The sequence below is a fragment of the Leuresthes tenuis genome, unplaced genomic scaffold (genome assembly GCF_036924035.1).
Source record: "Leuresthes tenuis unplaced genomic scaffold, fLeuTen1.0.hap1 SCAF_4, whole genome shotgun sequence".
NCBI lineage: Eukaryota > Metazoa > Chordata > Actinopteri > Atheriniformes > Atherinopsidae > Leuresthes > Leuresthes tenuis.
The window spans coordinates 27,128,580-27,149,175 of record NW_027325358.1 but is presented as its reverse complement, the minus strand read 5'-3'; the positions used below and the strand labels follow the sequence as shown (position 1 = coordinate 27,149,175).

The following is a 20,596-nucleotide window of genomic DNA, read 5'->3' as shown; positions in this document are numbered from 1 at the left end:
CACTGAACTGTTAGTACTGTATTGCATTTATTCACTTTAAATACGCACATACTCTGCACTTTAACTGCTGTTTTGCACTTCTGGTTGGATGCTAACTGCATTTCGTTGTCTCAGTACCTATACTTTGTGCAATTACAATAAAGTTGAATCTAATCTTATCTAATCTATTGTTTAGCTTGATTTTTTGTTCTTAGTGATGGGAAATTGACCTATAAAAATAAATGAAAAAATTAGCAGAAATAATAGTTATAATAATAGTTGGAAATAATAATTGAAATAGTCTTTAGTTATGCAGGGACCCGGGAAGTAAACCTCAGAGGCCCTGTGGTTTACATGTGCACTAATCAAACATCACTCGAACTGTTAAACATTCAAAACAGGTTTCTTTGTGGATTTGGTGTCACATGAAACAAATTGTGAGCACGTGATCTTGTGACCTTGCAAACAGTTTTTTTCTTACATTCAACAATTAGTTTCACCGTGCTCATCCGCATATCTGTCTGCTATTTGGTGGCAAGCCAGTGATGAACAGTGGGATTTTAGAGCTTTTTCACTGTACACAAGCTGTAAACCTCACTCTAAGAGCACAGAGAGTAAACAGGAACAATCAAATTGGGGGCTGAGGTGACCAAATGATAAGCTGACACTTACTGTAAGGTCTGTAAAGAGATGGAAGGCTTCAAATTCAGGTGATTAGTCTCTGTAGCATCATCACTACAGGGGCATATGGTGTCTGAAAATAAATGGGTCTGATTCTGTTTAGTGTTAAGAGGTGAAGGCGTTCTCCATTAAAAACAGACAGTAACCAGCTTGTTAGCTCTGTAATTACGTACCTAGTTGTCTAAATTGTACTTGATGACTCAAAAGATGTCATGGCATTAGTGGTACCAGTTTTTGGAGTTTTTTTTGCGAAGGAGGTCAAAGGTCAGGCACCAGTAACAGAGCAAACAGGGAACTGGGATCAGGATTGAGACACTGGAAGCGATGTGGGAACCTGTGCTGATCTTTTAATTATTTGGCAGTCAGGCCTCATGTCTACATTGTTGCGAGACAATACAAAAAGTTTGATCTAAAATTAATATTCGTACACATAAATGAATAAATACACTAATCCGTAATAACATTATGAACACCCATGTAATATTGAGTAGGTCTCCTATTTTTTCTGCCAAAACAGCTCTGATCCATCAACACATGGTCTCTACTAGACCTCTGAAGGTATGCAGTTGTGTCTGACAGCAAGCTGTCACTGGCAGATCTTCTAAGTCCTGTAAATTGCAGGTGGGAGGTCATTAAGGTGCATTCATGTCATTCTCAGGTAAGTGACATGCATGAACCTTGTTATTCAAATCACGTAAAAGTAGCTGTGATTCAAAGGGACCAGGCTGCCATCTTCCACTGCTCCTTGGTCCAGTGCAGACACTTGTGCGCCCATTTCAGGAGCTTTTGACTGAAGACACGAGTCAGCATGGTGCCCTGACCAGCATGTGGCTGGTCAGCTCTCATACACAGCAAACTGCGGTGCACTCTGTGTTCCAACGCCTTTCTATCAGAACCAACAAACTTTCTCGGCAATTTGAGCTACAGTAGGTCTCCTTTTGAGCTGGGCCCAGATTTTGCTCCTCGTTTGCGTGAATGAGCCTTTGCCACCCATAGGTCCGTCATCACTTACCGATGAGGAACATTCCAGAAAAGCTGAAGTTATAAAGATGCAATAAAGAGGTAAAGAAGTTATTTGCTTGACACTTTCTTTGCTTAAATGAAAAACTCCCAGGCCCCATTGACAACACAAAAATAGACCAAAACTCACTCCAGGATTTCTTTATGAAAGAAGACACCATTCGCTCAATGCTTTTTGTATTGTCGTACTCATGATAAGTAAAATCCACACCATCACACATACAGCTTCACAACAAACCTCTCGTGTAATTGGAACTTGTTACATAAATTTGTATACTTTTTTTTTACTCTCTCATGATATTATTGTTCATAGATAAAAAAAAATCTATTGCCAAGACAAACAGAACTCACCGCTGCAAGATCTGACTGGATCTGCTGAGGAAACGTGGACGAGGTTTGTTCTGCTTACGGCTGCAGATAGAAGTGTTTCGATATCATTCATTGTCAGAAAGTGGGAAACCAAACCCCCACGATAACCACAGCTGCTAACCTGTAAATGGCTTAAAGTCTCAAAACAGACGCAACAAGTCATGCAGCCAGTGAGTTCAAAAATTTAATTGTCCTGGAGGGAAATTACTCAATCCATTTTCACAAAACTTAAGTTGATGAATTTGTCTCACGTCCACTATGAACAACCCGTTACATCACAGTTTAGTGTTCCAATTGTTTCAGTAATCTGTTTGCCACATAGCTTTTATGCTGATGATTGTATGTCCTACATGTTTAAATCTCCCTAAAACTCAAATGTCCAATTAAGAAAAAACTAATTTTGTGCCGGGCGCCGAGTAACGCACCAAGGAGTCGTTAAATATGCCTGATGTGCAGATTATTTATGTAAAACCCCAGCAGCATAGTATTAAAATGTAGTTGGTGGACATCACAAGAATAGTCCACTGCAGTGGTTTTTTTACCCTATAGTTAAAAAATAATTCATCTTCATCAGTCGTAATGACCAAGCTTTGACCACCATCCCTCTGAACATCTCCATCTCCTTTTTTTTTTTCTGCAGCACCCTTTCTGCTGCTGTACATAAAGGGCCACAATCTAACTAAACAAAATGGCTCTTTGTGGAACAAGTACAAGTATAAATGTAAGGCATTGGTATGAGAGGCCACTGAGCAACCCCTAGTCAACAGTCTTAGTAAAAATAAAAAAAAGAAGTTCTTCCTCTTGCAGCTGCACGGTGGCCACACAGACACTTGAGAGGATGGGAGGAGGTATTTTAAAGGCTAATGCTTTAAAAGTTACATAACTCACTGGTGTAGAATGACTAGAGAGGGGTGCTTTGTTTATCCTTCATTGTGATATCGAACCCCAACAACTACCTGTCCCAGCTTTTATTTTCTTAGTCCACAATCTTAAAAACCAAAACCAAACACAGACCGACAGTCCTCAGTCCCTTGCATTCATTCACATTGTAATTCACAGGAGACGAGCGTTGATAGTCAGAGGAGACCGTCAGCCGCCCTCTGTCCGACATCTCTGAAGTTTTCAAAAATCCAACATTCCTTGAGGTCTGTGAGCTTCAGTCCACTAGCAGAGGTCTGAGACATAATCAAAGTCCTGGAAGCTTTCCTGATCTTTGCGTGAGAGCACACGCGGCTCACGTGGAGGTGTGAGCGCCGGAGGTTCGGTGGTGAACTCCTCATCAAAGTTACTGACGTCTTCCTTGCTGCGAATGGAGGGGACGAAGGGAGGGGGCACCTTCTTTTGCAGCAGTGCCTCCCAGTCCACATTCTGCAGGGAGATAAGAACGAGAGAGGAAACTATTTAAAATGGTGAATCCAAAGTGTGCTGAATTCCATCAGTTGCTGGATGAAGAGCTGCAGAGGAAGCTACGGTCTGCAGATCCACAAGTATGGCAACGCGTTACTTAGACTTTTTAAGTCATACAGAGATCTCTTCAAATGAAATCTGAAATCAAACCATAACATTTATATCAATGTAATGAGTAATGCGTTAGCCGGTCTGCAGCCACAGTAAACTTCTTCAGCCACACTGCTGCTCTCCTGTGTTTGTGAATGATATGCTGAGTTGTAGACTCACAATTTCTCCTTGGTTGCTAATTAATGATTTTGTGCACAATTTCAAAAGAAAGCAACTGGCATTAAATGTAGAAACATGTTTGTCAAACTCTGGTTTTGTCCCGTTCGAGAGGAACACCGGAACAGTGCGAGCACCCTTGCATCACCTTTGCAGAGCCTGACCACAGCTGGGAGCTGATATCTGTACACCAACTTCCTCAGAGTAATTTCACACGTAAAGACAAGTAAATGCAGGGTTGCACACAGTTGAACTATCGCCACATAAACTCACTCGAGACTGCATTACTTGGTGAGTTTAAGGTACGCTGTGTAAAAACCATTTTGCTTTGTATGTCAAAAAGACTTCATGGTGAATTCAGGTGCTTGTAAACTTAGAAATCTATATTGAATTTGACCACAGCGTTTGTTTTCTTTTAAATCATCTTTTTTTTTTGTTGTTTTGAAACTAATGCATCAATCTCTTCTTTCTTATTGCTTCACAAATACAGATTACATATCAAAGTATTGTTTCAACTGGTAAGTTTAGACATAAGTTTTAAAACTGAAATGACATTTTTGTTATAACAGAAACAAAAAACAAGCCTCGACATTAAGCCTTTTCATCTGCTTGGCCATCATGTTTTTACTTCATATTTGGCCAAATATCATAGATGTACGATTCCCAAAATATACCGCGGTTATGATGATTTGTGCAAGTGCAATGTGCTGTATTTACGATCATCAGTATCATGAGTATTTGGGTGGTTACAAAACCTATATCTGTCCAGAATGCTCAACACTTAAAATGACAGTTTTGGGTAAATTACAAGTTGTCTTTTATTTATTTATTTTTTTCATTTTTCAATTCATGACCGATATGTAATGACAAGCATCACCAGTGCTGTAGCTGTTTTATTTTTTGGGGGGGTTATATATGTACATGAAAATGTTCTTTTGCTTATTTCCACTTTCATTTTTCCTTTAAAAAAAAGGAGAATGTGGTATTTGGTTCTGTCGGCATAGCCTCAACATTGTAAGACATGTCAGCTAGATTGGAAGGAAACTTCAATGAAAAGTCTAAAGTCCAACTAAAAATCATTAAAAACAGCTGTGGTAACCATAGATGTCGGAACTAGCGGAAAATTTTCCATCAGTAGGTCAACTGAGAGAAGGTCCACTTTTGGAAATGCATGAAAGCCCCAAGTCATTTTCTAAACAATAAAGATGCTGTGTTCATCCATTCTAGTTCTGTTATAACTACATGCTATTATAAAATAACTTCAAATCAAGTCCTTAATCATTGATAAGTGTGCGTGTTCACCACACTATAACATGCAATATAATATAAGCCCCAAACTACATTTTTATTCAAACTTATATTTCTGCTTTCTTTAGGAATTTTCTTTATTGTTTAGCTCCAAGTTGACATCCTGCTGCTTTTTCATTTGTTTCCCTGACTTTCAATGACGCCCCCCCTCCAACAAACTTGACCCAACTTATAGGTCTAAAAACATTTAGAATTCAGCCGGTTGCTGGCACAGTTTGAAATGATGAAACCTCATATCAAAAACAACAGTCTGATTGGTCCACAAGTCATAAAGGTAGCCTGTGATTGGTTGACAGACTTGGCACATACAAGGCATCATGGATGGCTATTGGATAGCCAACAACAATATTTTCAGTATGAAAAAATAAATTAAAGACATTTGTTTTAATATTTTTCTGACTGAACAACTACACGAGAATTTCTGCTTGGCAAAACAAAGAGTTTAGTTGGCCTAAGCTAGTGGGTAACCTTTATGTCGAACCCTTGAAAAGAACTAAAAAAAGATACAATAAAAATAGCAAAAATGTGACATATATGGTGTATCACCATTCTGTTTAAATATGCCAAGATATAATTTTTTGGCCAAATTGCCCGGCACCACTCACAAGTGTACTTACTCTGAAAAATGGCTGCTTCTTCACCTCCTCTGCATCTTTTTCACCATATCCCAGCCTTCTCTCAGGATTCCTCCTTAATAGCTGCGCACACACAAAAATAAGAAATTATGAGAGATATTCAGCGATAAACCTAAATTTAGAAGTGAGCGCGTCATTAATGACGCTGGTGTTTCATATGCAAATTTCAGCATTAGTCACATAAGTGGGTGACAAAAGAGGCAGGCTGGTAAGAAAATGTCGTGAGAGCGCACATACTCTTCTCATGATGGCAATTGCCTCAGTGGAGAGGAAGCGTGGGTAGCGGACTTCATCATTCACAATGCTGTCAAACACCTCCTCTTCATCGTCGCCTGGGAATGGAGACTATACAAAACAAAGAATGCAAAAAAGCTTAATTTGATTCATTTTAGTGACTTGCATACGGTTTATAAAATCAGATATATTGCAAGAAATTTGCCAATTGCAGAATACGTTTAATTCTTACATTTACCAAACTTAAAGCCATGCAGACTTGATCCACTGTGAAAAATAAGTGGAAGTAACTGAGCATTTAGGTAAAAATCCCCATCATGTCCCATCATCATCTGTTCTTTCCCCCCTTTATGCGTTGTAATGTACATTCTGTAACCGAATCTAGAAATGAACAATTTCCAGCCTAAAATTTGAACTCATTAAATTCACACCATCAGGCAATTCCAAAAACATTTCAAGTCCTGAAACAGATCAGATTTATTCCCTGGACTAACACCGCCTCATCTACGTTCTCTGCCTCAGAGAGAGCACCCAGAGTATCATCAGATACAGGTGATATAAATCTAACAAGATGAGAACGTGTGTTCATACAAAAACTCGTCCAGCCCCCCTTGGACACTGGAAGATCGATTATGTGTGAGTATGTGTTAGTTCTCACCTCTCCCACCAACATTTCATAGATGAGGACCCCCAGTCCCCACCAGTCTACGGCTCTGGTGTAGGATGTATCTGTGAGGACTTCTGGGGCCAAAAACTCAGGCGTCCCACAGAATGTGCTTGTCCGGTCCCCATAGCCCATTCCTGCAGACAGAGCAAACTGTTTGAGGCCGAAAGCTCTGAGGAGAAACTCGCAGTAGCTGCAGATGATTTCCTTTGTTTTTCTGTTTTTCTGGTACCATTTCATTGTGTTTCAGGTTTAAGTTTAAATATCTAACCGTTTAGTACGACAAACTTGCTTCTCAGTCTCTTTCCAAAACCCTGGCGACAACATATTCTAAAAATGGATGTTCTGTTACTAAAAAACAAAACCAAAAAAAAAAAACCTGCTCCTTTAAAAGAGGCAAACTGTATGTACACAAAATGAAAAACCAAAAGCTCATCTCTCAGAAACATAAATATCCACCTTCTTTACACAGTCCGAAGTCAGCGATCTTCACATAGCCGTCCATGTCTAGCAGCAAGTTGTCAAGCTTGAGGTCTCTGGGAGGGAGAAGAGAAGAGATGTGGATAAGAGGGGTTTCTTTACAATGCAACAGAAAGCACACAGTTAGTTTCAAAGGCATAAAACACACTGAGAAGCTGTACAGTACCATGGCTGTACAAAATACTGACGTCAACATCCTTGTGCCACAGGAGAAGTCAGTTAGTAATAAGTATCTTCTTGGCCCCATCAATGTGTGTATGGTATATTTTTAGGGAGAATTCAGTCTGACAAACCTGCATTGCTGTTTTTACAGCCATATTGCTGGCATTGATATTCATTTTCAAAATGAGCATCAATATAAAATAATCACATACAGAGCGACATGTGAAAAAGTACATCAGGTGCAACCGTGATAGTTTTGGTCAGATAATGTGCATAATTTGGCTCTGTTTTATAAAAAGAAACAGTTTGGTGGAGGTGTTAGAAAGTTGTTTTGCACAGGATCTTGTGGTAGATATTTTCTAATGCTGCATCCTGAGTAGGTACAAATGAGTTTGTTTTTTATTCCAATACATTCAGTACAAAAAGTGGTTTGTGGGGCCTCCACTTACCTGTACACAATCTTATGGTCATGAAGGAACTGAAGTCCAAGAACCACACAAGCAGCATAAAACCTGAAGTCAAAGAAAAGAAACACCATTACCAGAGAAAAAACAAAAGTGTAAACCTCATAACTGACAAAGATGTTTTTAGACCACGAGTGACTGCAATTAAAAATACTAAAAATGTCCTAAAAGCGATTGTAATTCCCATTTTCTTCTATCCGGACTCATCTGTGTGATGGTGTATTTACAAACTCACAAAACCAAATGCTGGTGGTTTAATTTCATTCCCCTATTTCTCATTCTGACACGAACGCACGCACACACACTCACACACACATTACGTACACGGCTCGTGGCTCTTTGAAGACGTCTGTGTGGATGTGCATCATCAGGTCACCTCCTGCTGTGTACTCCATTACAAAACACACATGCTCTGGTGTCTGGAAGCATGCGAACAGATTGACCAGGAAGGGATGGTGCGACAAGTTGACGATCTCAAAGATACGCTTCTCGCACATCAGACTGGAGGTTGAAAGTGCAACAGAGCATAAGAAAATGGGGAAGGCAAAGATCAAGTAGGGAGATAAAGATGGGAAAATACAGAAGATGAGTAAAAAAAGAAGAAAGGTGAGCAGGAAAGAAAAGGATTACAAAAATAATCATACATAATTAGACCGGATTTATTTTGGTCAATGAAGCATCAACACTCAGTCCACAGAACTGTAATTATTCAAGATACAGAGCTAAATGTGTATAAATGTAACTTTGGCATGCTTATATCTTTGGATGAAAAACAGCTAATCACACAAAATCGAAGAATAAACACGTCAACACACACCTTTCCACCTCATCTCGGGCAACGATATCTCCTTTTTTCAGGGCTTTAATGGCATACATCGTTCCCGTCTTTCTGTACTCTGACAGCAACACCTGCAGACACAAGAACACACTTCGTCTCACTCTCTAATATGAACACAGTCCAACCAAGGAGCTTGAAGATTTTTTTTTTTTTTTTTTAAAATATGTTTAATGAGAAGATAAACATTTTCTTAGTTACATCAAGTCCAATTCTGTTATAACCCCTAAAAATGAAGGTTCTACATAAACAAATAGAAATCTGTCCTTCCGTTAGGTTGTGAATATCAAAGGAAAGCTGAGAGACTGCACTTTTAGCTCATTATCATTTCACTACATGGGACTTGAACACGTTTTGGTGACTGTATTCATCTATGGAAATATTGAGCAACTGTTTGCTTCTTTGTGTCATCAACGGAGTGATTAGCAAACCTTGTCCCACAAACATTCGTGGATTCCACCTTAAGAGGTTTTCATGAAATATTACCTTCCCAAAATGTCCCCTGCCCAACACGGCGATCAACCTGAAGTCCTGGAGGGACAGAGGACCTTTCTGCTGCCTACTGATGAGTGGACACAAAAAATAACACATTGTAAGTCTAACAAATGCACCAAAGAATAGCAGTCATTTGGATTTGTTATAATAGCACAAAATTAATAATTATGAACAACCGTTAATTCTGTACATTACATCTACCTGTTCACAATCATACACATGCATTCAATTCACAGTTAACATAGCTATTATTAACAGGAATACTTGACGTGGTCGGTTCAAGCCCAGAACTGCTGCACCAGTGAGCAGAACCAGCATCACGATTCATGTTTTTATTTACAACTTCTACATATCAAAATGTCCGCTGTGAAATTTTTTAAAAATTATTATTAGTGCACAAAACAATGCATATGACAGTGTTTTTGTGCGTGTACCTGCTATTAGATGGGGTTCGGACAGGGGACTCAGGGGTGAGCTCTCTGTGGGAGAGGGGCTCGATGGCTGGCAGCAGGTCCTATAGGAGATCGTGTTAGGAAGGAGGCAAAGGAGAAGACATGCCGAGGCCAACGTAAGAAGACGCACAATGGAAGACAAGAGACAGAGGTGATATTTACGGTCCCTGCTCTGTATTTTAAACCCACATACAGTATCTTTATATTTCTGGAGAGTGCAGAGGAGACTTGGTTTTTAATTTCTCAGTGGTAATCTTTTTCCACTAAACATTCATCAGCCTGCTGCAGACACACCAGTCAGACAGTGTTCTCTGAATTATCCAGTAGCTGTGCTATGGATAGTTGACTCTATGGATTGTGACAGAATGACAGATGGGACAGTCGGTGTAAACTAATGTAAAGACATTTACAGTGTAGCATTACTTTCCAATTTACAATTTATTTTTAGCCACACTGTAATTCATGTATTAAGAGTATGACTTGGAAAGTTGGATGTACAAAACTTGCCAAATCGGAACAAGAAAAAAATACAAGGGAAGTGAAAAGCTTTAACTTCTTGTTTAAACTTGTGGTTCTGTGGAGATTAACGCTGAACAGCTTCTTAATAATAACTATTATCCCTTCCTTGCCTTCAAACTGAAAATCACACACCGATAACGAGTTGAGGGCAATGTGGAATTCAGTATCTCACACTGGGAAAGCCAAAGATCAAATCACAAGGCTTCTGATTGGCTGACGGCTGCTTTGAGTCACAGAGCAGGGCTTTTAACATGCCTGTCACTTTGACCATAAACATGTTGAGTGTGTTTAATAAAGAGCAGCTATGTTGGCCTGACTTTCAGAAGTCTGGGATTTGTTTGCTTTTGGAACATTTGTTTGGAAGTTTTTAATCAAACATCCAGTAAAGTAACCTTAACCTTGCTTAACCACTTCTCCGCTCTGCCCAATGAAACAGACCCGGGACTGTTTTTTCCTCATTGCAAATGATAACTTCGTATATGTAATCAGACACTCTCAATCTCCACTCCACTTTACCCAGTCATTAAATGCCTCACAACTTTTTTCTAGGTGTTAAATTACCATTTCAGCTGTGTCTTCTGCGTTTTTACAGGCAGGATTAGGCAAATTAAGTTTGCTCATATGTGAAAAACAAGTTCTCTTTTCTGCTGTGCCCAGGCTGAAGACTTCAACACAGGGCAGACAAAGATCAGTGAAATGAGGAAGTCTGCTTCAGATGAATTCATTCACAATCCGTTATTGTTGCACATTTCTATTGGTTGAGGCAGTCTTAATGTGAGACTTTGAACGCAACCTAAGTGAAACTATTCACCACACACCTCCCCTATTTCCGTGGTTTCCTCACTCTCTGTCTGTCTCACCGGAGTGTGTGTATCCGTGTCTCTCTTGTAACCTCCTCTTATTGGAGAATCGCTGTCCAGACTCAACTTCTCCACTGAGATCTCCCTGGAAATTCCACACAAACACAAATAAAAAGACGGACATCGTAATGCAGATGGACAATAAAACAAAGCACAAAAGGATGGCAGAAAAAGCATCACAGGCTTTATTCTTTGCCAGGAAACACAAGGAAAAAGGTTCAAGGAATGCTGATGTGTTTGATAGCAAAGTCTGATTGACAGTTATCAAACTGAGTGTTTGTCCTGTTGAATCTGTGCGACACACCGTTTGTCATTTCTAATTTTTTTTGTCTGCTGTGCTTGTCTCACCCAGAGTTGAGAGAAAGGCCGTGTGCGTTGGGGCTGTAGGTTCCCGAGTTGTTCACAGTGGGGATGGCGTTTCTAAGCAGCCTCACCCACGTCCCAATGTCCACGTTCATCTGACGAGCTCGCAGGAACGCCTTGCCTTGAAATACATGCACACATATAAAGTCACTAATGTCCGAGGGAGCAGATCATCTTCATTCTCCAACAGCAGTTAGTTAGGTTAAGCTAACAAGCAGCCTCCTTTATCCGTCACTGGCAATGAAGAAAGTGAAGATGCTAATCACGGCACAAGTACCCCCTCCCCTGCATTTTCATTTGTAAAAGAATTGATACTGCACTTCATTTACAGTTGACAGTTTGTAGAAAAGCATCTAAGACAAGACTTTTTAAAGGGAAAATAAAAAAAAAAACAACTATATTTTCTTGCATCATCGGAGATATACCCAAATTCCCTTTTAGATTGATTTTATTTGTATATTTCCTTTTTTAGATTTTGAGTGCACCTCTAAGAGAAAAACTTGTTATGTTTGGTTATACAATAGAGGAATTTCACACATTAAATACTGACAGTGTTATAAGCTGTTAGTGTTATATCTTATCAAGTGATGTAAATATCATATTTGTGATCATCATAAAGATATAAGATAATTTATCACTAGAGGGAGCTGTGGCTGCAAAGAAAGATTGAGAGCAACAGTGTGCTTCCCTTCATCAGGCTCACCGAGATAAAAAGCATCTATGGCAAAACTACGAATTACTGCCTCAAATTTTTCTTTGTTTATACTGAGATAAGGCAGTTTAGTTGAAAAGGGACAAGAAACATCAGATTTCCCTTTAAATTTCCCACCTTGCTGCTTAGAAAATACTTTTTTCTGTCTTTGTAGGCGAGGAACTCTCTCAATGACCGGATTAAAGAAGATCACCTAAAAAAAATGTAAAAAAATAACAAAACAACGTGAAAAAACAACATTCAGAGCTGAATTTTATTTTGATACATCACATGGAACCTCTCAATATCAAAGCAGTGCTCTCCAGCACAAGTGCATGTGACAGCCTGCTGGTGTGTGTGCAAACATCTGAATAGCTCATGTTATCAATAGCAACCAATATGAACAGTGTGCAAATAATGTGAATGTCCATGTGTAGGTGTTCCTTTACTCATTTTATATTATCATGTGTGTTTGGTGTCTACCTCAGCCAGCAGCAGGCCCTGAGGCTCCAGCTCTAACTGAACTCTGTGTTTCTGGTTGTCCAGGAACTCCTCCAGCTTCAGGTACTTGAGCGCACACAGTGAGCGATAGTCCTTCCAGTACACCGCAATCTCCATCTCTCTCGACTGAAACACACACAGCAAAACACATACATTCACACAGAGGTGTTAAACTAACAGTTTTATTTACATTCGACAGATTTAAATCAACTAATGAGACGTTTACGAGCTGACCTGTGGGAGTGGGTGCGTGTATGTGTATACTGACCCTTTCCAGCTCCACAGTGAAAGTCTGGTCCCAGGCCTGTTCTCCCACGGTCCTCCAAGCTGTCTGGCCTACAACTGTGTTATCCAGCTTCAGCACCGCACTCACCTCAGCTACAGACATTACAATACGCAATATAATCCCATAATATATATATCATATCAATTACATTATTATATGCCAATCATTTCCTTCAAGACTTTGCAGTATATTATTATTATTTATTATTCTACATAAAATGTCGTGAAACCATGCCTCGCACTTAAACTCATAACAACTTACAGCAGAGTTCGTCTGTCTTGTTTGGCGTCTTCCCGCTGACAGAGCCGCTGCGTCCATACAATCCCTTACTGCTTCTCATGAAGGACCTGGTGTCTCCGGGGCTGTAGCTGGGCAGCATCACAGCTATCCCTTTATTGCGACCTGGGACAACCTCCAACAACCCAACACAGCCCAGCAGCTGCACCTGCAAGGTGCCTGAAGACAGAGGAAAGGAGTGCAGGAACAATTAACTACAGACCCGAACACAGCAGGTCTCAGAAATTAAGTTGTGTAAATTAAAAAAAGTCTTATACATAGCAAAACAAATACATATTCTTTGCAGTTTGAGAAGACGAGCTAGTACTGTTCATCGCTGATTTTACAAATACACAGTAAGAGCAGTTAGACAAGCATTTAGCAATATCTTGAAAATCAGTGAACAGCCATTACGAACTTATCAAATGTAAGCTTTGAAATAAAAAGATTTTAAATTGAATTCTGTGCAAGTATTTTTTGTCATTGCACAAACTTTTTAAACGTTTCAACATTTGTAAACCACACTGCCAAGAAACAGAATGTTCCTGAAGCCAAGCCAAAATGAAATGATCCATTTCCCTCCAACAGCAAATGTTGGAAGGAAAACCATATCATGTCATTTTCATTTTCATTAGTACGACGGCGCCTTACAGACACATTTCTTTACAGTGACACTTGGATCAAAATTGTATTTTTGACCTACTGAGAAAAGCAGGTCTAAAAAGTTTGCTGTTCACTTTGTGCTCATCTAAACAACAGAATGCTGTGCTTCCAGATTCACATTCAATCTTTATTCATCTCGGATGGTAAGCTTCCAGGGAGCTCTAAAGGTGTCTGCTGCCCACTGTGTTTCCGGGGGTGTGCATCACAGCCTTCATGAACAGTGTGTAGTTAACTTAACTTTGCCCTCCATAGTTTTGTTTTGCATTGCGTACCAGTTAGAGGTGAAGGTTTGTTGAGGGTGCTGTATTGGTTTTGAAGGTAGGGGGCGCCGTGACGAGAGCTGAAGGCTGGTGAGGAGGCCAACACCAGCTCCTCCTTGATGACACTGGACTTCGGGTGGTCCTCTGGTAGCTCTGCCAAACGCCGGTCCAGTGAGTCCCTCAGCAGATCCAACCGCTGAGACGCCTCGCTGAGACGAGACTGTGCCTGCAGAGTGTTAACACAGAGGACGGTAACAATTATTCACACAACGCAGTGACACAAATCTTCTTTCAGTCGAATTTAACCGCTTCTCTGATGTTGGCTTTTCTTTTTTTTTTCTTAATGCAAATGTATAACTGATCTCATCATATTAATGATGATGTCATAATGTTGTGAAAATGAAGTAGCTGCAAAATGCAAAAGTTGAGTAGAGGGCTGTTAGACGAGGAGCATCTGACGTGTCAGCTGATGTGGGGATCTGCGGGAGTGCCATCATAATGACGTCAGCTTGATACTGGCTTACAAACGTCAAAGTGCATGAAGTGTGTGAAAGGAAAATCTTTGTTGCTCGTGCATGTGGTCTAACCTCAGAGAGAGCTTTTTTGTCCTGAACCTTGTTGGTCCCCAGGAGCCTGAGGACATTCTTGGCCCCCTCAGCAACAGCGTGCTCCACCCTGTAGTGATGTCTCAGCTCCTCAATACGCAGCTCCACCCCACAAAGATCTTGGTTGCCTGTGGGGGGTGGAGACAGATAAAGAACATTTCTGTGCATCAGATATGGTAATATTACACTAGTTGAGTAAGGCTACACTGTCACTCGAGATGTTAATCTATTTTTGCTAATGGGACCCTCTAGTTTTGGTGATGGTTAATAGAATAATTAGTTAAATGAATGCCTTAATATATTTTCAGACATCTTGGTCTTTACAAGCAAACATGAAAAGACTCCCTTTCTGTTTGAAAGTGCTTGATTGTTAACTTACTTGAATCCATGGTTGACTTGTAGCTTTCTATGTTATTTACTCTTTTAAAATCAATATATACAGTTTTAGATTTCAAATTGTTCCCCACAATAGACAGGAGCACTGCTTTGGAGTGACCACTCCACACAAATGCTTATTTCACCCCAGAAATGTAGCCAGAGTAATTCTGAAAATGAGACAAAATGCTCCCAAGTAAGGCCCTTTCACTTGAAAAATAGACACAGACACACTTTTAGTTACACCTCTCAACTTAATGGCACAGTGGGCAACAAATACAATAGAGAACACTAATATGGGAAGAGCAGAGAGGGGGTGTAAGATAAGCAACAAGACCAATATTATAAACAGCCTTCAGAAAGGTGCTTTTTGACTTTCATAATCCAGAGAAGATGACGAAGAACAGAAGAAAATACAGGAGTGATCGAGGATGACTTTATGGACTCATCAGCTTTTCAAAACACTGCCTGAGGCATGAGGAGAGAAAGAGAGGAACGAATTATGTGGATGCTTTTATCTCCTAATAAGGTGAGCTGCCTGGAGACAAGACCCTGCTAGATGACCCTTCCACTGGGTGGGGTGCATGGAGACTGTCTGTGTGTGTATATACTAAACACACAATCCTAGGACTGTGTGTGTGTGTTTTAAAGAAGAGGGATGGAGGCCTGCTTCCCATAGTCAAGCAAGGAGCAGCTACACTTCTTTGATGCTTCATCACTGAAGTCACACACCAAAAGGAATGCTGTGATGTGTAGAAACCTTTGATTTCAACCAAAGACAAAGTCCTTCGTTAAGAGAATTTTCAAGCTGGACACAAACATAAGCTCTGTATGCACCCGTGCGTGACAGAGGTTGAAGAGAAAATCTAACTACAAACACGTCAGAGCCTGTTTGCTGGTCTAATGAAGTATTTCTGCAAATGGGATAAACACAGTGGAGAAGATGTTGTGATTTCTGAGGGAGCTGTGTGAAGGTTGCTTGAAGTGATGTCACTGAAATTAAAGTTTTGAAACACAAACAAAAGTAGAAGGGCCTCCACAGCCTGCTTTCAGCATAACACACCTGCTTTCATCAGACTGTCAGGCAATGATCTAAGGTTAATGTATGGAACAGAGTCCGGACAAGAAAGAAAGCCTGGAACAAAAAGGACAACAGCTCTGCTTCTGCTCCACCACCTAGTCTGGTCTTTAATATTTATGATTCAGTATTTATTATGATGCAGAAATGAAAAGAACTCAACACACCATCAAAAACCCTGTAGGTTTTTCCACAAGGAGGATACAGATTGATAAAACATGCCCTTAAAAGGCCTTTAAGTAATCCTTCCAAATGGCAGTTATCTGCTTAAAAGCACATTCTCTTTCTCTCAACAGTCATCAGCTCCCTCACTCTGACATAAGCAGAAAAGCATAGATATCCACACAGAGAATGTACCAGCTTTAAATGGTTTTTTAAAAACTTTTTTTTTTTTTTTTTTTTTTACTTCTGTCATGTCCAGCCTCACTCTGTCTGCTCCCGTGCTGCATCTCACCATACCACCCATCTCCTGTGACTCTTGTTGGCTCATATTCCTTAATGCTCCGTACGATACACTGCCTTGAAGCAACCCATTAACCTGTTCGGCACTGATCAAGCACATGACATGAGTAAGTGCCAGAGAGAAAAAGTGTATGCGACAGTGTTTTTACCCTTAGCAGGCATGACCAAAAGTGCTTGAGTGTGTGTGGACTGCATCTCATGTTCAATGGCAGCACGTGTATAAAGACATCTGTTTGTTGCTTTGTCATCACAGCACAATCACAGTGTGCGTGTGTGTGTGTGTGTCTGTGTCAAAGAGACTTTTCATCTGCCCACATTTTGCTGAGGTTATGCCTTTGTTGTGTACCTGTAAAGAAATTGGATTGTTCTCTAATGTGCCAGGTGGTATATTTCACAGGCTTTGTATTGCTTACTCAAAGTCTGACCTCCCAACCCATATACATACACAAACGCATACAGAAAGGCCACTGCCTCTCTAACTGGTCTATCTGATTCATATCATTCTCCACATCTCAGAGTGATGTGAAAACACTGAGGCAGCACTTCATTGATCTGTTTGCATTATGTGTCTGCAGAGTAGATCTGCTGTTCAGGGCACACAGACATGCAGAGCAGAGCGCACATCCAATGAGGAGACGGAGATTTAAAAAAAATAAATAAATAAATCCTGTCACTGCCAGCTGACGACTGTCAGAGACCACACAGACTGAAACTGACAGCTTAGCTGTGCTGCCAGAGAGTGGTGAACTCAAATGTTTTAAAATAAATAATCGTGTTCATGCATGATAACTTTACACTTATTTTCTTGCTTTATGTGCATTATATAAGGACGTGCGTTTACTTTATGTGACTTCAAAAACCTGTGTAGAACATTTAGACGTGAGTAAACTTTGACATCCAACAAGCCAATAGCGTTTTATCCAACAGGACCTAATAAGGACAAGAGTGAGTCAGTGTGGTCAGCTGTTCAGACTCACCCTGTGTGTCATCATTGTGCTCAGTGGCCTGAACAGCCTTGCGTATTTGCATACGGATGATGTCGATTTTGGTCTTGCTGTCCTGCAGCATCTGCTGAGCCGTCTGCAGCATTTTCTTATCCTGTGTAAAACAGGAACAGGACAACAAGCAAATCACATGGCAGGAAGCAAGAAAATATAGAACTAAAATAAGTTCTATTGAGTGACAGGCATAGTGTCAGTCTCTCTCTGTTAGTTTTAGGCTTGACGAAAATATGAAAATTAACAAATCACTAAGAAAAACAGAAGCTGTGATGCGAAATGAGAATACTTCCTTCCTTTTTTCTTTTCTATAAATTGTGTAGTAGTGAGTAGAGTGGAGGTATGAGAGCAAGGTCAAAAAAAAATGCTGCAATACAAAAAGAGGGAGGGGGAGGGGTCCCGGTAATTACTTAGGGAGGTATACACTGGTGAAAGGGGATTTTACGAATCAGGTTATCAACATTTAGAGATTACAATCAGAGTCAGCAGGCTGCAAGGTTACAGATCATGAATGCATGGAGCATATCTGTCATGAAGTATTTGGGGGAGGGGTATAATGTGTGCGTTCTTTGTCATACTAAATGTGTTCCCGTAGTCAGTGGGATCTACTTTTTCTATTCTGTTAAGCTATCTTTAGTGTCATACATATATACACATTATATATACCTTGGTGGATCCATTGGCATATATGGGGATCATATTCTCAGCTCCCTGTTTGACTTTGAGCTCGATGTTGAGCTGCCGCTCCAGGGCCGCAATGCGCTCTTTGTGGGCTGACGTGCGACTGTCTGCACCAGGAGACTGGGGGCACTCATCTGTGGAAACGAGGGAAAGTTGAAAATGATATGACAAGCAGCGAGATGAGGGTTAACATGGTGTGGGTTAAAGTGAAAATACTCTGCAGCTTCTTATAAAACTGGCATACTTTTAACAGCCGCATCTGATATTTAACTAATGTGCAACGTAACAACAGATCTGGTGCGCTGAGTTTGCTGGCAACAAATTTCTAGATTTGAGGCATTTCTTAGAGGCTAGTACGTGGTGCTGCAAATTCAATCAAAAAAGTAAACTGACAGACAAGAACAAGACTAATTTCGTTAATTAGTCTTCAGGAATAGTTCCTCAGGCTTCCCGAGGGACATTTCAAAGCTCTTATTTAGATGTTGGCTGCTTTCTGTCAAGTATCCCACAATGCTTAAAAAATGTTGAGGTCTAGGAAGGATTCATCACTCCATAAGACCGTTGACAACAATTTTTAGTCCAGTTCTTGTGTGATTTGGCATACCTCAGCCTTTTCTCCCCGTTTCCCTTCTTTAAGAATAGCCTCTTGACAGCCATACTTCCTTTGAGACCATTTCTGATGAGGCTTCAGTGAGCAGTAGTAAAATCTTGAGGCTTCTGTTGCAGGTAGCTTTTTAGGATTGCCACTTCTTCTTTTGTCCAGGTTTCTCTCTCTTTTTTAAAGACATACTACACACTAAGCTGAAACAATTCAGTTTTCCGGCAACAGTTATTCAGAAATCACTTTGCAGCCAAACACATTAATTATGTGTATAAATTATGTGCTTTTGTGACAGGCCTCTTATAACAAAGACTAAAGATACTAACTGAAACTGGATCTTTGCCAGGTTGTCTGTTATGTGTAGACACAACACACAGTGGGGTTACATGACACTGTAAAGAATCTAATTAATGGCTAAATTACAATAAAACTGAGTTATTAAGTTCATGTATACACCTTAGTCTGACTAAAAATTGGACTGGATCGGGTTCCTCGCAGTCGGATTAAGACCCAAGATAACTCGGCTGATAGTCACACTAAACCTGCTTGTATACGGTGAATTGGACTTTGTGTTCTGCGCATGCTTGAGATTTTTTCCCGGGGTCATGACCCGGAAGTCGAAGGAGACAATCGGTGGCTGCGTCTTTCCGCCATAAACCTTGCAACCAAGAGCACTGTTGTGCATCTCGTTTTTGCCATAACCATGCTCATCACAAACGAAATGTAGAGGGACGTAGTCTCATCTTGCTCTTTGTTCGCCATCTTTCTCAAATGCCTGAGTTTGTCGTTGTTGGTGGTGAAGAGGTCAACCGGAAGTGGCTCTATTACCACTAGTTTAAATGGGTACAGCACCACCTATCGTATCAGGGTACGACATGCTTTGTGCCAATGATTCGATTTATTCACCGCCATCTATACCTGGATAATTGCCCTTGCCCAAATAAGGAGCATAGTACAACTATAGCTATAATCAAATTAATCTCATGTAGACACACCTGACAGATTCATACCTTGTTTTAAGTGCCTGTGTTATACTTGAATGGTCATTGGTCAGTGACCTAACAAACATAGTCACACCCCATACCTTTATTCTCCTCGCCTCCCTTCACCATAATGTGAGCGTCCAGTTCCTGAAGCTGAGCATGCAGATTCTCCAGTTTGCGGTTCGAGGACCGCAGCTGACTGTCCACCTGAGAGCAGAAACAAAGCATGAAACATCCATTTTATCTCTAGTTAGGGAGAAGATGTTGTAAATAATTCTGCATTGCTTCCGGTGTTAAACCATCACACAAGCCAAGCAGGAAATGATACTTTGGGCAATGCAAGGACATAAACAAGAACAGGATAAGAAGCAAGGAAGAAGGCATTTGTCTTTTCTGAAATACAACAATAAATCAATCAGTCTTCATCTTGTTTTAAAGCTTTTAATTATGGCACAATACCAGTCTACCTTCAGGCTTACATCTCCTGTTAAACTACTCAAAGCACATCAAATTCTTTGGGGAAAAATGTTCTGCTTTACACATCGATAGTTCATTCACAAGCAAGGACAATATTACACCGAAGATGACATTACTCTAATCAAACGGATGTAAGTACTGGGAGCTGTAAGTTATTGTGCTTTCCCTTCAGTAATCCCGATTCTTCAACAGCTACACACTTGCACACCTTTTGGTATGGTAAAAATATCTGGTCCTGTCAGACAGATTCATAAACAGATGGTTATGTTGCCCCTGAACATTTATAAGCAACTCGATACGTCAAGTCAATGTTTACATATGTTTTTGCTTAAATTACCGTATTTTTCGGACCATAAGATGCACTTAAAATCCTTTAATTTTCTAAAAATTGACAGTGTGCCTTAAAATGCGGTGCCCCTAATGTATGAATTAATTCTGGTTGTGCTTTCTGATCTAGAACCAATT

At 40.3% G+C, this 20,596-nt stretch overlaps 1 protein-coding gene across 2 annotated transcripts; it reads right to left on the bottom strand.

The window, feature by feature from the left end:
* Positions 1-1,805: 1,805 nt before the first annotated feature.
* On the bottom strand, positions 1,806-19,858 carry pkn1a (protein kinase N1a). 2 transcript variants are annotated; one of them, XM_072383489.1, is made up of 21 exons: positions 19,756-19,858; positions 18,056-18,204; positions 17,369-17,489; positions 14,459-14,604; positions 13,884-14,097; positions 12,934-13,128; positions 12,655-12,764; positions 12,369-12,512; positions 12,024-12,099; positions 11,180-11,315; positions 10,790-10,916; positions 9,435-9,514; positions 8,992-9,064; positions 8,488-8,579; positions 7,995-8,171; positions 7,656-7,718; positions 7,024-7,100; positions 6,559-6,701; positions 5,904-6,011; positions 5,649-5,729; positions 1,806-3,417 (listed from the first exon to the last, which is right to left on the bottom strand). In XM_072383489.1, the coding sequence occupies exons 1-21, from the start codon at positions 19,781-19,783 to the stop codon at positions 3,214-3,216; spliced, it is 2,544 nt and encodes an 847-aa protein (XP_072239590.1). In that variant the 5' UTR covers positions 19,784-19,858; the 3' UTR covers positions 1,806-3,213. The 2 variants fall into 2 exon arrangements, with proteins under 2 accessions (XP_072239590.1, XP_072239591.1); XM_072383490.1 differs by having other exon boundaries at positions 10,832-10,916.
* Between the last annotated feature and the right edge of the window lie 738 nt (positions 19,859-20,596).

What these genes read in the sequence shown, in the direction of transcription:
- pkn1a (XM_072383489.1), bottom strand. Translation starts at nt 19,783, where the DNA reads ATGGTGAAGGGAGGCGAGGAGAATAAAG. An exon ending in CAAACCTTCACCTCTAACTG is followed by an intron (nt 13,129 to 13,883) that starts GTACGCAATGCA and finishes CTCTGTCTTCAG; the next exon opens with GCACCTTGCAGGTGCAGCTG. An exon ending in GACCATAAGATTGTGTACAG is followed by an intron (nt 7,101 to 7,655) that starts GTAAGTGGAGGC and finishes TCTCCCTCCCAG; the next exon opens with AGACCTCAAGCTTGACAACT.